Genomic DNA, 16284 nt, shown 5'->3' on the forward strand with positions numbered 1-16284 from the left:
GTAATAAGAATATATAAAACAACACAGTGGTAATAAATTTTTGGTTACCTTACACAGCTAATTTCAAGATGGAACCAGCTTTTTATAGATCATGATGTTATGAACTAATCCAATACTTTTTGGAAAAATCATGTTTAGCAAAGATCAAAAGGGCAATTTATGTGACTAATGCTGTCACTTTATGAATGAAATTCTAAAAATATAGAAAATGCCACAACTCATGCCAAGTTTTACAGAACAGACTATGGATGTTGGTACATTTTTAAAATCATCCTGCTTGCCTCCTGCCAAATTCTATACAGTGGCCAAAATAACACAACTGCCAGATTCCATTAAGGGTTGGTTTGCCAAGTGAGGCTGGCAGTGGTATAGTGGCCTGAGGGTGTTGGTGTTGTGTTGTCTAGCTCTGTGGTCACCATGGAGGTAGTTATGACCTTCTTGACAGTGAATGACTGGCATCCAGCAATATACATCAGATGAAATGGTGTCATTCAAAGGCTATGTATGGTGCATGATCCTCAGATGTAGTGTTGAGTGTTAATTGACAAAAAAAAAAAAAAAAAAAAAGGGAAAGCACTGCACCATTAAGTGTTATGAAGTAATGGTGTCACGTCTGGCACAGCACACCAGTAACATGAAGGTAATTTAAGAATTATGGCTCAAAACCAATGTCTTAATTTTCTAACTATGGGGAATTTTTATTCAGATTTATTTTTGGAAATTATATATATATATATATATATATATATATATATATATATATATATATATATATATATATATATATATATATATATATATATATATATATATATATATACAGCCTACATAAGGGGATCCAGGGGAGACAGCCCTTCCCCAGCTGAAAGATCATGTTACAGGAGCAAGTTAACATAACAGCCACCTGCAATTATAACCCTATGTGTCCCCGGGGTTACTGCAGTAACCAGGAGTAAAAAGGCAGTGAAATGATGCTGGAACCTAATGATCATTATGGTCCCAAAATATATATATATATATATATATATATATATATATATATATATATATATATATATATATATATATATATATATATATATATATATATATGGTAAATTTATAGTTTAAGCCAATGTCCCCAATCTCTACCCACGGCCCACGGCGTTATTATTAATTTCCGACAAGTAGTGTAATCATTAGAAACGATGTGAATAGTGAGAACAAAATGAGGTAGGTTATTACCACGTAGTGTGTAATGGCTTAAACTATAATAAAACCCTAACCTAACCTAACCTAACAACTGAAGTTCAGGCAACAATACACCATTTATGTTTACCTGTGGACTTAGAAAAAGTTGAGAGCGCTGTGCATTCCCAGGCCTATTGTGGCGTTATTATTAATTTCCGACAAGTAGTGTAATCATTAGAAATGATGTGAATAGTGAGAAGAACAAAATGAGGTAGGTTATTACCACGTAGTGTGTAATGGCTTAAACTATAATAAAACCATATATATATATATATATATATATATATATATATATATATATATATATATATATATATATATATATATATATATATATATATAATATATGTGTGTGTGTGTGTGTGTGTGTTCATATGCATTGATTTGGAGCCCTAATAAGAATTACCTTCGTAAATCAAACCAGAAATAAATGACAAAGGCACCGCCAGTGGACACCCTGGAGTGTTGTTTGCGGGACAGATGAGTGCACTGGTGCAGGGACACATAAATGGCACTAGTGTTACTTGGCTAGATGTGACTCACCAATACCTCACTGGACTCCATCTGGCTGCCTCTGACACGAGCAAAGTTGCACATAAATGAAAACTGCCCAGTTTCAGTAAAGAGGGAGACATATAAAAAAAAAGCTGGTCTTGCTGTTATCTCATTCACTGCACATTTAGGTATGCCATGCTGTGGTGCTAATTGCTGTGTGGTAAGTAAGTCACCACGTAAATCAAGAAATCTGCCATAGTTTATATCCGCTTACGTCTACGTAAGGTGAGGTGGGGTGGTCGGGGTGCCCAGCTTCCATGTTTACATCACTAGTCCCTTTATACAACACATCCTTCATAAAATCTTATTTTGAATAAATTACAAGCAAAGACAAACTTGAAAAAAAAACAGACAATTTTCATCTCATTATTATTGCCTCTTAATTACACACACACACACACACACACACACACACGTGCGCGCGCGGGCGAGGTGGAAATAAGATTTGCTTTTTATAGCTCAGTATACAATATATACAAAGTATACAGTCTCTGGTGGGATAATAGGATGTACTACAGATATTCTCTCTCTCTCTCTCTCTCTCTCTCTCTCTCTCTCTCTCTCTCTCTCTCTCTCTCTCTCTCTCTCTCTCCGTTAGATATCAAAACAGTCGTGCAAAAATCAAAACTAGCAGATTAATTTCTCTCGAATCGCGAATAATAAAGTGCCCCCTGTCCCTACTTCCCTCCCCCCCCCAAAAAAAAAAAGAACATTGTTACATAGGACTTGTGGCCTTAAAGAGAGAGAGAGAGAGAGAGAGAGAGAGAGAGAGAGAGAGAGAGAGAGAGAGAGAGAGAGAGAGAGAGAGAATTCAACGGGAATTGTTTGGAGAGAGAGAGAGAGAGAGAGAGAGAGAGAGAGAGAGAGAGAGAGAGAGAGAGAGAGGGGGGGGGGGGGGTAAAACACCTTCAAAACAACACTGGCGGGCTGTTATAGGCAAAAGCCCACTTGAACGATTTGAGCAGGAACGAGGAATAATCTCTCCATATCTTTGAGTGGTGATTTAAACTGATCCAGCCATTTAAACACTACAGAAAAAAAAAGTAAAAAAAATCCCATGAGATCTTTAAGACTAATGAATGTTAACAAGGTCTGAATATGAAAATACAAATGTAGTAGTCTGTCAACCTTTTGAAAATGTCCTTATTCTTTGAAAAAAAAAAAAAAAAAACAGACCTTGAGCGTTACGACTGCTAGCATTTAAAACCCCTACCCTTGCACATTGTGACCGACCGTTAAATGCCTCACGTCTCAGGAATCCTAGAGGTGCCACTGCACCTTTTACACAAACCCTCAATATGAATCTTGCAGAATCCCACACCATATAAAAAAATAAACTCTAGCTAGAACAAATAAACACAAAAATAATTAAATAGTATATATGTCTCAGGATGAAGTAGTAAGGCTATAATATTACATGAGGTTAGTGCAGCAAAAGGCATCCACTCAGCCTTCTCTCCCAAGCCGAGCCCCGCGGTCACTTTAAATCCACTTCCACCTCAGCCATGGCTGCCGCACTCTCCCGAAGCTGGTCCTTCTTCAGCGGCAACCAAAAGATCCCAAGTAAGGACTACCTCAGCCAAGACTACCAGCCGGGCACACCAAGCAGCCGCGTCAACCTGCAGGAGAGGTTCCGAGGAGGGAGCGGTGATGGTAAGGGGTGGCGCACTGGGCCCCTCCCGCCCATCCCAGCGCCCACGCCTACACACACCCAGGGGTACGTCATGTTGCCTTTATCACAAACTTGTTACTGGTATCTGACGTCACTTAACGCTTACGGTGATGATGATGAGCTGTGGTGATGGGCGCGGCGAGGCTGGCCCTGGCTGGGTTGTAGTAGTGGTAGTGGTGGTGGTCCGCGAGGTGGTGGTGTCACGACGCTTGTCTCGCCTCACCCTTGTAATGAAAGTGAGAGTATTCAGGTTAAGAATAAGTACTAAGTGCATACCAGGTATGTTTTACGTTATCAGTGAAGACAGTGTGAGTGGTACTGATTGCAGGGGTGTGGTTACTGTGGTAGCGGTGGGAAGGCTCGCCACGAGGACATAGGTGCCATAGTTCAAATCTCGCCTCGTCGCAAGAATGTAAAAGGTAGTATTCTGGATAGAAATGACCACTTAGTGGTTATCTAATTCTGTAGCCTTACCATACTTGCATTGACAAGACTCAGTTGATAAAGTTGTGCCTTCATTTAAGTGGAGGCTGTCGCGGTTTATCTATCCCCAAGGGGGTTGGGGCATCTTAAGAACAGTAATAAACAAATAGATGCACTTCACTTCTTTAGAGTTATAAACACGGTACTAGATTTGTAAAAGATGACAGTTTGAGATTGACTGCTCACTCGGCCGTGGCACCGTGGGAAGGTGTAGCTTACACAAAACTATTTGCTGGGAAATTGTTGATCTAGGATTCAGTAAAATAAATGAAAAATATTTTCTTATAAACATGTTGAGTTAATAATGACGTTCCTTTTCAAGACGGCTGTTTTGCAAAACATCATGGAAATGTCTTATTTGAACACTGATATAAAGAACCTGTAGTATCTGAGATGCTCAAGCTGTGCCATACTGTGGCTGATGCCTAAAAAGGATTCAGCTTTGAATGTTACCTCTTGCAAGTGTTACAACACATTTTCTGTATAATTTTTTGCTTTAATATCTCTCTCTCTCTCTCTCTCTCTCTCTCTCTCTCTCTCTCTCTCTCTCTCTCTCTCTCTCTCTCTCTCTCTCTCTCTCTCTCTCTCTCTCTCTCTCTCTCTCTCTCTCTCTCTTTCTCTCTTATAGATTTAGGGGTACAATAATTGGTGCCTAAGATGTATAAACAGAATATCTAATAATGATCTCATTTATTTGCTTATTTCTTTTAATTATTATATTTCAACTCAAAGACCAGTTATTTTTTTCTACATTTTTATATTTATTTATTTATTATTATTTTTTTTTTCAAATATAGAGCAATTCTGATTTGAATCTCCCTTTTTTTACTGTTTCAGTGAAATGTGATAATTGTACTAAAGTAGAATATTAAATTTAATTTGATTTATTTTTATCATAGTTTTTATAGCCCTTGGTCAGTCTACCTGACCCACAATAAGATCTGATAAAAACCTGTGTTCCTTACAGGAGTGAATCAGTGCAGCATACTGAACCAACACATCCCACTGAGAACCAACAACCACCACTGGCTCCTCATGACCAACACAGCTGTCCTGACCAGAAGGAGAACCAGGAGAATGCAGAACCTTCACACCCTCAATTCCAGTGGGATCATGTGGCTTCCTGTGGTGCCAAGCCAGGCCACCAGCCCAACCCTTCAGGTGCCCGCTACCCCACCAGGTCCCTTCGTAAGCTGCCCTCAGGAGTGGCACCTTTGTGGAACAACCTGCAGGGCAATGTAAAGCAACTCAAGCCCCAGACCAGTAAGATTTTACATGAGGGAGGCAAGAAAATGAACAAGGCCCTGCAGGGTGTCAGGACCTCACTCTCCTCATTGTCACAGGTAAAGAACATCAAGACACTGATCTGTCTCATGTTTTAGAGAAAAGTTTATGTGCATCATGATTTACAGATAAGCTACATTTTGAAAAAAAAAAAAAAAAAAAAATTCTTAACCTAAAATTTGTAAATTGGAATGTACTTTAGATTTATATATTTTTTTATTTATTTATTTTATTCTATTTCATATTTCAAAAAAATTTTTTTGAGATATTTATTTTGTAAATGCAAATTCTAAACTTGTAATTCAGGACAAAAGAAAAATTGATTTCTCTCATAACATTGTTAAACAAACATTCATAAATTGTAGTAAGTCTGCACATGAAAAGAAAGTCTTTAGAGCAAGAGCTCCATAATGAAAGGAAAACAAGTGCACCTCTGATCAAACATTATCACCAGTATGGACTTGACTAATTTGGCAGTGCTCTGCACCAAGCAACAGCGACAAAATTATGACTATGGCTACTTTGTGTTGCAGATGTTCCGAAGTTCCACCCGCCGTAGATACAAGCTGGACGGAGGCACCCCAACACGCACCCCCCGCAGGACTCCACGACGTACTCCCGGCAAGCTGTACTCTCCCTTCAATATGAGCACCCCGCCAACCCCCTTCAGCCACAAGATAGCCAAGAGACTCCAGAATGGACAAAATGGAGTCCCAAAAAGGTCTGATCTTCACCAGCACTGCTAATCACTTGTACAGTGTAGGTTTTAAGGAATTTTTGTTATGAAAACACACCCATTTATTTATTTACTCTTTTGGCATATAGTCTAATAAAAACTGTTAGTTGCTCTGACAAAATCATCAAATTGCTGCCATTTCTATCCAACCATCTATGTCACCATTGTCTTGCACTCCACATGGGAAAGGCCATGGGCAAAAAGTCTCCCACAGCAAAAGCATCTTGTGACATTGTTATGACACATAAATATTAAACAATCATTCATTTTTTCTCCCACAGTAAAATGTCTCCATCTCTTTGTTCTGCCACCCCTCATTGTATGGTCAAAGTCATGCCTGTCATTTCATTTTATTAAATTTGTTTTTCTTCCAGAAACTTACATGGGAATGAGAACCCTGGGCTACTGCGCACACCCCAGCACCACATCCAGTGGGCCCAATATAGCTCCCCCTCCAAGTCCCTGCAGCGAGACACAGTGGCTATGAGCCACGGCCTGAGGGAGTTGGAGCAAATCACCAGTGGCATTCTTCAAAGTGGGAGGGGAAGGTGGACACAGTTCCGCTGAGTGTGTCTGCTCATGGTAGCTTGAGGCATCTTGCTTTTCTGTCATTGAGATATCTTCCTTTTTCTGTCATCTTTATTATATTTTTTTAGTATTTAGGTTTGATGTTATTTTGATATTATGTTGCAGTATACATTCTAAAATAACAACCCAGAAGCACATTAGATTGAGGGGTGAATCTGAATGCCTTCCTGTTTGTTGCTGTAAGCAAGCATGAAGAGAAAATCTCAAACTTAGGATCTGTGTAATGAATTTATTATTTATCTAAGCATACATATTTTATTACCAATGATACAGTTAGATCTCAAACATAGAAATCTCCACCCAACCAAACATTAAACAGCAATTGTTGTTACATAACTACAACGTAGATCTGTTGTATTGATTTGTTGCCATCACATTTGTCATAGTAGGTACTTTTCCATTCATCTTTTGATGTGGTCTGCCACTATCCTCTATTGATTAAATGACAATACTACTGATATATTGATGCTTTAGGTAAATTTATTATATGGAGTTTTGCACTTGTGTGCATGCCAAGACTCCTTTGTTTTAGTATTATTTAGTTGTGCTCGTTGAGACTGTCTTCCTTGATCAGATCACATGCATTTTTAGATCATGTGAGGAACAGTATGTGAAGTTTGCTCAAGCTCACTAACTGACCCAGCACCACTCAACCCTGTTGTTGTGGTGCTTTAAAAAATAATTCATTTGTCCACTACCTGATTTCAATATTTTCATCTCATTTCCTCATACAAATCTTAATCTAAAGTCATTCATTGTCTAGTCCTTATGTCTTACTTTTGTAGAGATGACCATGACAAAATTGTATCCTTTTTTATGTAAGATTTTTAAAAATCCTCCACTTTGTTTTCTCTTTGTTACCATTTGCGAGTTCCTTTATATTACCTTTATTTACTTTATTGTACCTTTTACTTTTACTTTTGTTACCATTTGCTTGTACCTTTACCTGACATTTATGTACCTGTTCAGTCCAAAACAAGAGTCCCTCAGTAACTTAAAAATTTCCAAGCACCTACTTAATTTGGTTAGAAATATGATAACCTATTACTGCCACTGCCAAAGGTAAACTTATAATGAAGATTATAAATTAAGTACTGCAGACCCTTGCCTTATACATGGGTTCTCAATTCTGTCATGCATGTTGAGCTCTCATGGCTGGTGAAGTTCCTCTGATGCTAAATAATGTTCTGATAAACCTGTCATCTGTCAACACTATTGCAAGTTGAACCATTACAATCAGGTAAAGATGACTCATGCAATTCCAAATCATTGTCACGTCAGACTCATTTTTGTATATCTTGCCTATTTGTGTAGTTGCAGATTTCCTGTTATGATTTTTGTGTTTGGCAAGGGTTGACTGTACAAGCTGCATTCCATTACAAAAAGTATATTCCTTAAAACTGGATTACTGTTGATAATTTGATGGTATTTCACTTTCAGCATTCAAAAATTATTCTTCAGTTTTATCTTTTGTCATGTATAAATATTTGTCTTGTATTGAGAGGTTGAAAATATGTGAAAAAAGTGACTGATACTTTTTTTCATATATTTTCCAGTGATTTTAAAAGAGGGATCCTGTGATAGCAACATCTTGACACACCTATGGAGTGTATCATTCCTTATTCTTCCCTTATGATGGAGGCTTAGTTAGTGTAATGGATTCCTGGGCAGCTTTAATATAATGTTCCTAGAATCAAATTATATAATGTGCCAAGTCCCTGACAGTAATGGAGTATGACTAGAACGCACAAAACTTAACTATAAACTGTAAATCTTATGCTGACTTTTTATATCCAAAAGATGCTATTTTGAGTGAACTGATGTAGCTTTTCCAACACTCATAAAAATTTGATGTGTTAACTGTGTGAACTGAAGATGAAAGAGGAGGATGAATGTGAGTTTTGACATTTGGGTGTAGAAGATTGTATTGCTATGGAGGGAAGTTTCACTGAGAATGACATCAATTAAAAGGAAGTTATTGCAAGGATTTCTGGTTATTTGTGGGTGCACATGAGCTTACTATGTTCTTGTGGTGTAATGACTGCTCAGAGGGAAGTAGATAAAGTCACCCTAACTGAACACTTTCATCAGGATCATCAATACAAGGTGACTTGCTAGATTGTTCAGACCATGCTGGAATGGCGTGGAGCATGTGCCTGTATGTACAGTACCTGTGCAATGGCAACAATTAAGCATGTAAAAGCTAAGAATTAATTTTACGTATGACTAGGAGTGTTCCAAATGTACTTTTCAAGATTTTGAAATCCTCATACAGTGTTCTGAAAGAAGAAGAAAAAAAAAAGTGCTAGTAAAGAATACTGTATTATATTCTTGCTCCTAAGAATTTGATAGGATCGTGTAGCTATGTTGCCACAGCCTGTGGTGTCCTGAAAGAGCTGGTTGCAGAAAGGTCAGCTGAGCAAATTCAGGTGAGTTGTCCTGTCCTGTGGAGGAAGGTCCTGGTGTACTAGAGGATCATGAGTTGAAAAAATTAATTACCAGAAACTGTGACGATATTTTTCTGGCTTGATAAAGTAAAATAATTTATAACACGAGTATTACTGTAATCCTTATGTGTCATATTGACATAAAAATGTAAATAACTATTACATGTATATCTGCAAACCAACAACTCCAAACCACTGTGTGTAATATTGCAGCACAGTACTGCACACGAACATTTGTGAAGGTGTCACTGAGCGGTCATACCTAATTCACAATGCCAATTTGAACTTTGAAGTGTAAGCGGCCTCAGACAGCCCACCTCTGTTAGGCGTCCACGAATACTCCCACGTCAGAATGAGCCTCAGCACCTTGTAAGATGCTATATAATCTAGTTCATAAGTTATGGAATTTTCATCAACATATCTGTACATATCATTATAACATTTCCGCACACAACGATCTGTTTTCTCCTTAAATTTCTATTGTCCATACATGAAACAATTGATTGTACTGACTTTTGTTCTGAAGTACTGTATAAAACACTATATTAATCATGTATATTAATTAATCTTGTTAAGGAGCGGGACTCACCTGCCTTAGTCTCGTCTCGCACCGCACTTCGCTGGGGAGTCGCTGGCCACGTCTTTGCGTCACACAACCACCATCCATATGTAAACAAATGGCAATAGGCAGGCTAAACAGAGTATAAGACATGCTGTTTACTGTATCTACTTTTCCCGGAGTGCCATGTAACGCCGTCGATCTTAGGATGCTGCCTCCCTCCGTCATGTCTGTCTGTCCACAATCCTCCATCCGTCTCCATTGTACTTCAAGTATACATTCATGAACGTCAATCTTCGTCTCCCTCTTGTTCTTGGCCTGTCTACTTTTCCCAGCAAGTAGTCTTTCCTCTAACAGTGTGATTCAAGGCAGCATTTTTTTTTTTTCGTATACTCATGAACTGCCTTTCCTCTCCCGCTTTTTTCAGCACATTAGTGACTATATGGGATAGACCAAAGCTAGACTCGTAAATAAGATAAGTCCTGCCAGCGATTCTGAGCAATGCCAGAGAACCACTTTAGGTATCTTTCTGCAACGGATGGTGGTGAACAACTGTCAGCAAGGTGGCTTCCAACAAGTGGCTTGCTTTCTTGACTGACAGTGACAGGCTATCGCTCGTAATTTCGAACGCCAGCTGTAACCACGCACTCGAGACAACCAGCAACAATTAATAATGACTTTTATACTGTTACTACTACTGCTACTACTACTTCTACTACTACTACTACTACTACTGCTACTACTACTACTACTACTACTACTACTACTACTACTACTACTACTACTACTACTATTTCTGTTTTTCCCTTACTTAAATTGTTTCAGAAGAGTGCCGGGACATTTTCGGAACTCAATTGTCCTTCATTCTTGGATGTCTTCTGTTTTAACTTTTTGTGAATGTGGCAATTTCTGAGAACTTTTTTGTTTATTTGATTTTACTTATGTTTTCTTGGCTGACCTCCTTTGTTAAAACTACTGTTACTGCTGCTGCTAGTACTACTACTATTACTACTACTACTACTACTAGTACTTTAGTCTACTGGGTAAGCCAAGGGAACACTAGGAATTTTTATCTAGTGATGATAACATTAATCCCTTCGAACTACCGATAAATAATAATGTTTAGTGTTAAAACCTAAATTACAAATAATTATACCTATCACACACACACACCCATAAAAAAAAAAAAAACTATAATGTTATGACCAGTTTTCAATATGACTGGGTCTCTTCTTTCAGTAAACAAAGGATTTAGAAGTCAGACACTCATTCTCAAAAGTATCATTCTCTTTTATTGGTTCTTCCTTTGTTTTTTTTTTTTTTATCGTCTGTCATTTATCATTTACAGAGATTTACAGTGTGGGTTGCGAGAGCTGGGAGGGAGATGGAGGTAGAGGAACAGGACTGACTAGAAAGTAAATAATCACATCACTAGAAAGTAAATAATCATAAATCTTCGAAAAAGTAACGCTTAGATAAAACCAAACACTTTGTCAAAAATTCGAAACTGTTTTACAGAAGTTAGAACAAACCTATAAACGCAGGAACGAACGAACTAACCAAGGGAATGTTTTTATTATTCCTAACCAACTTGATCGTGAAGAATTGGCGAGGAAGGAAGGAGGGAGGGAGGAAGGCGAGGCAAGGATATCGCTGAATTTGGAGAAAGTGAAGGAGGTAGACATTAAGAGAGGAGAGAGAGGAGAGAGACGGGAAGACGAGGTAGGATTGCGCTGACATCTTCAAAGACAGAAAATGGGGCGTTAATTATTCGTTACGAGAAAAAAAAAAGATCACAAAAACACTGAAACGCTTAAAATTACTTCCGTAAACAAACGGAGCATAACAAGAATTAGGTAAGTCAAGTCAAACGAACGTAATCTCGTCAAATGCTTCCATAGACGAATGGAGCTTAACGTATTTGAACAGTGGTAAGAGGAAGGGACGGGAGGAGGGCTGCGTCAGGCGGGTGTCGGGAAGGGCCACACACTGCACCGCTGCTGGGGTCACCAACTTATCCGAGGCGGCGAGTGCACAACAAAGGCGTCAACAAGGACTTCATGAATGTCTTATATATAAAAGAAATCAACAAAAGAGTACAGTAGAGTTATCTGCTTGAGCTTCAACCAACAAAGTACCTATTTTTATCCATTTTTTTTCTGTTTTTTGATGTTGATGTTGTTGTTGTTGTGATACACATTATGCACAACTGCGGGTGAGAGCTTGATGCGTCCGACAGCACCTCCTTGTGGCATATAGACTGTCAGCTGCCGGGGTGAGTACGTTAAGGCGCCGCGGGAGATGCTGGCGAGCGACGGAGAGGCGAAGAGTGTGTATGGAGACCGAGGGGGAGCTCACACACACACACACACACACACACACACACACACACACACACACGGGCATTCTAACCCCATACAGCCATAAAATTCCGTCCTATGTTTGTCCCAGACTTCACAAAAATAAACATTTCCGCTTGCCGTGAAATACGAGGCCATAATATAATTCTCGCTCCTTGATTCCTGGGTCTTAATTGTGCGTTATTCAAGCCTTCAGGTAAATATACAACTTCAGTTCCTCCATGTGCCCACTAACTTCCTTAAGACACACACTGGAGTCATTCATTAAACTTTTCATTCACTCGCAAGTTTATTTTTCAGTCGTACGAGTTTGTTTCTATCTCTCCGGCAACATTATACGTATATCGTTTAGTTGCGATTATTTTTCGGGTACTACTCCTGTTTGTCTCCCTTCGTACCTGTGTCTAACCGATACAGATAATTTGTTCATAGGAAAAAGTTAAGTTTTGGGGAGAGGTCTTTCGTATATCTTCCTTCGTTTCTGTGTCTAAGCGATGCAGTTTGTTTGCCCAAAGTAAGAGCAGCCTTGGGATATCGCTGAGATCCACGCCCCTCAGTACCTGTGTCTAAGCGATGCACATAATTTGCCTAAAGGAAAGATATAAACAACAGCGTCGATACATTCCCCCTCTGATTATAAGCTTCCCTCACACTCCTGCTTCTCGCTCTTCCTTTTTGGAGAACTTAGCTCCCAACATTACGTGGAATTATGCATGATTCTTCTCTTTTTTATTACAAGAACGAAGTATAATACATTTAATCCTAAAAGTCGTAGGGTAAGGCGCTAGGTAGCTAGTGGGAGAGACCTACAAGTGGGTTGTCAATGGGAGAAAAACAAGCTTAGTTCTTTTCACTACGTACGGCTAATAATTATAAACCATTCCCCAAAAATGTTTGCCTTCTGCTCGTCTTCTTGGGTTAATGGGATCAATGCCTGACCGACCCAGCAAATCGACCATAATAATTTCCTAGTACGACAAATAGTATGAAAAAGAAAACTATAGTGTAACGTATTGGTCTAGTATGGTGAGGGGCCAACGCAAGACGAGAGGGAGGCGAGGCAAGGCGGGGCGGGAGGTGTGCGTTCTGAAGGGCGAGTCTGCGGCGGCGACGGCGAAGGACAGGCGAAGGAAGACGACGCGAAGAAAACGGAAGGAAAAAGACGTTTAAAATTATTTGTGTTATAAGAGAGAGAGAGAGAGAGAGAGAGAGAGAGAGAGAGAGAGAGAGAGAGAGAGAGAGAGAGAGAGAGAGAGAGAGAGAGAGTGCACGCGTATCGGATGGATATAAGAAAAATTCAAAGTTACTATAGCAACGAAAGCAAAGTTATACAGATACAAAAGCTAAATCTGTGCGGTTGATTATCCATTATGATTTTTTGATTAGATTGCATCATGCGTGGGAGGTGACCTGACCGCTCCTGACCTGACCTGACCTACTGCGACGGTGTGGCGCCCTCGTGGTGGGAAGTTTTGATTTGTTTCAGCGCCTCGGGGCGGTTCTGGGGCGGGTTGTGGCGGGTTGTGGCAGGGACGGGGCGGGCCGGGGCGGGGCGGGGCGGAACAGGATGGGGTGAGCTTCGCTGGGGAGACTCTTGGCGTGACCCCAGCACTGGTCACCCCCTCCGTCCCTTTCGATTGTATCAATTTTCCTGATGCATATTCAGTGCCGTGACTGGAATGGGTTTTCTTCCAATTGTACTGAGCGATGCCACCAAGTTCACTTTCCCTGTAGTGATCCTCCCCACCCCGTGTGTTTCCCGTGCCCGCCCCTGGCCCCCCCTTGTCCGCTCCCTCCTGTCGGGGAAGGGGCGGGGCTGGCGTGGACGACACCCTGAGCTCTGGATGAGTCTGGATGGCGCGCCGCAAGCCTCGCGGTGCCTATCATCGTGAGCAGCTACAGAGGAAGCCGGGGCGGCCTGCCAGTGTGCGATGCCTGGCCGGGGACTGCTGAGTCCGGCAACAGGCTCCGTGACCACTGCAGGACCTCTCGTGTACAAAATACTACCTTAACACACACAGTATTATTACCCTCGCTGGCGGTCCTCACTGAGCCCGGTGGCGCCCGGAAATGTTGCCTTCAGGTCTTGAGCCGAGTGAACCTGAGGCGCGTCGGGCCTGGAGCCTTGAGAGCCTTAACTTAGTTATGCCTGCAGCATATACAAAGGTGCGCCGTCAGGAATAATCTTTAGTGACCGCGTGGATGAGCTTGGGCGGGGCGAGGGCGAGACCGGAGCGGCGCTGGGGGCGGCGGCCGTGGTGGGGGCCGGTGAGCGGCCTCGGGGCAGCCGCAGGATATCCTGGAACGCTGGAACGATGACGTCACGGCAATTAATTGATTGACTGATCGACTGAGTTACACCACTTAATGTTTGGACACATACTCAGCAGTGTTACAGTGACCACCGAACAGCACTGCCTCAGCACTCTATCTCGCCGCAACACTCAGCACTCAAAGATTCAGCACAAACTCTTTGGTAAAACCAGACGCGTCGTGTATTTCGTCAGTATTTGTCGTTCGGATACGTTAAACGTTACGTTGTCTTCCTTACCGCTTAACGGGAATCTCCACTTGTATCTATTCAGCACTTAATCAACTTGAAAATGAAAATTTTCTCGGATGCAGGCAACGACAAGCATGAAAATATGTGTAAAAAGACGACTCCTTTGAAACTAAGTCTAAAACAGACGATCATTTAGTCTTTTTGCGCCTCAGTATTCTGGTCTCCTGAACGGCGGCCACCAGCGTCTTGACGGCCTCCTCGTGGCCTTCGAAGCTGTCCGCCTTCCTGAGGGTGCCGTGCCGGGAGCCCCCGTGGCTGCCCCCGCCGTTACTCTTCTTAGCCTCTCTCCCCCGCCCACCGTCCGAGGGAAGAGCATCCAGCGAGTTTTGTTTCTTGAAGACCGGCCGGTAGTGAGGGTCATCGCGTAAGGAGCGAGCCCCGGCCAGTTCAGCCAGCATGGGAACGTTTTCGTAGATGTTCTCCTTTTTGGATGCCTTGCGGGGCACGGTGGCCACGGCGTAGATGGAGTCCATGTCCTTACGTCCGGGAGACTTGCGGTTGGGTCCCCCCATCTGCTCAGCGTGTACGATGGCCTTCACCTCGCCCAGGTTGAACTCGCCTCCCCTGCCCTGCTCTCCTTGTGGCACCTGCGGCACGGGCACGGCCTTGGGAGTTCTGATCCCCGCCGCCTCCCGCTCCGCCGATCGGGCCCGCCCCTGCGAGCTCTCTCGGGAACGCGAGGCAGCAGCTGCCACTCTCGCCTGGGCCTCCCGCATCTCCTCGAGCTGCCCGGCGGTGGGCTCGTGGTCTCCGCTGAGAGCCCGCACCGACCCCATCCCGGAGTACAGCTTGGCGGCAACGCGCAGCAGCGTGTTATCACAGGCAGACTTGGGTCTTTCAGGAACTGCTGACGCATCGAACGCGGCGGCGGCGAGGTCGGGGTAGCGGTGAGGGTGGTGGTCAGACTGGATTTTGGTGCGGGGAAGGCGGTGCACCACGCGACCGACGGCACCCCGCTCCCGCGACGAGGCGCGACCCTCGTCCGCGTCGCTCTCGTAATCTTGTTTCTTTTTCTCATCTCTCAGGCGAACCTTTTCTAGAAGCTGCATAAAAATGCCTTTTTGCACTTCTTCCACATCACTTCCCTCTGATCCTCGCCGTTGATGGGCTCGCAGGGAAGTTGTCGACGACATCATTTCACTCTCGCTCTCACAGCCTCGATGTCGCTCCCACCCTAACGAATCGCCCTCACTGTTCTGGCGCCTCCGTCCGACGATACGTTCTGCACGCCGCACTTCGACGAAGGATCCACCGAGGACAGAGGACGCTAGTGTGGAGCCCATGGAGGAGGCCGGTGATAGGGGCCCCCGGAACTTGTCCCCCTCCCTAGTGAGGCCCGGATCTGCCCGGCCTGAGCCCGGCCCTGGAGAGAAGCCTGAAACACAAGCCTGTCAATCGGGCGTCAGTGTGCCTCGCTCTAACTACAGGGAAGGTGGGGAGGGACGGGGAGGGAGAGGAAGGGAGCGCCACCACCTCCGTCGCCGCCAAGCTCTGCAAAGGTCGAGTGGTACGGGCGACAGTCTCCATGCTTATAGCACACACACTCTGCTGCCGCCTCCGCCGCTGCTGCTGTTGCTGCTGTTGTTGGTCCTCGCTGCACCCAGAGGTAAGCAAATGGAAGACTGTCGCCTCAGCACCACCATTTCATAAGACAAAAAGTGTTTGTAACAGAGCATCGATCACCTAATCTCACCTGCACATGCAGCAAACAAATGTGGTGGGCATCATGTAGCCTAGATAACTACGAGTAATGGCTACGCACACCATGCTAATCTAAAATAAGCCATTTTGGGAGTGAACTAGTGGT

General features: G+C 42.7%; 3 protein-coding genes across 11 annotated transcripts in view; 1 reads left to right on the forward strand and 2 right to left on the reverse strand.

Annotated features, from left to right (window-relative positions):
* Nucleotides 1-3329, reverse strand: part of LOC135089240 (uncharacterized) — a 32568-nt gene extending 29239 nt beyond the window's left edge. Inside the window, exon 1 of one of the 8 annotated variants that reach the window (XR_010261425.1) lies at nucleotides 2000-2077. The gene's annotated coding sequence lies outside the window, so the exon portion shown is untranslated. The other 7 variants (XR_010261426.1, XR_010261427.1, XM_063984678.1 and 4 more) reach the window with 7 other exon arrangements.
* Nucleotides 380-8325, forward strand: LOC135089241 (uncharacterized). Of its 2 annotated transcripts, XM_063984680.1 has the most exons (5): nucleotides 380-640; nucleotides 3289-3502; nucleotides 4908-5283; nucleotides 5758-5945; nucleotides 6335-8325. In XM_063984680.1, exons 2-5 carry the CDS (start codon nucleotides 3291-3293, stop codon nucleotides 6525-6527), a joined length of 969 nt encoding a protein of 322 aa, XP_063840750.1. In that variant the 5' UTR covers nucleotides 380-640; nucleotides 3289-3290; the 3' UTR covers nucleotides 6528-8325. The 2 variants fall into 2 exon arrangements, with proteins under 2 accessions (XP_063840750.1, XP_063840751.1); XM_063984681.1 differs by lacking the exon at nucleotides 380-640 and having other exon boundaries at nucleotides 3227-3502; nucleotides 5758-5983; nucleotides 6335-6475.
* Nucleotides 8326-10829: 2504 nt separating this feature from the next.
* The window catches only part of LOC135089248 (uncharacterized), a gene marked incomplete at its 5' end in the record, with an annotated part of 34090 nt that continues 28635 nt past the window's right edge, over nucleotides 10830-16284 (reverse strand). Inside the window, 1 exon segment of the mRNA XM_063984691.1 lies at nucleotides 10830-15852. Within this exon segment, the coding sequence (XP_063840761.1) occupies nucleotides 14606-15852 (1247 nt within the window).

This window comes from Scylla paramamosain, chromosome 32 (assembly GCF_035594125.1).
Source record: "Scylla paramamosain isolate STU-SP2022 chromosome 32, ASM3559412v1, whole genome shotgun sequence".
In the NCBI taxonomy this organism is placed as follows: Eukaryota; Metazoa; Arthropoda; class Malacostraca; order Decapoda; family Portunidae; genus Scylla; species Scylla paramamosain.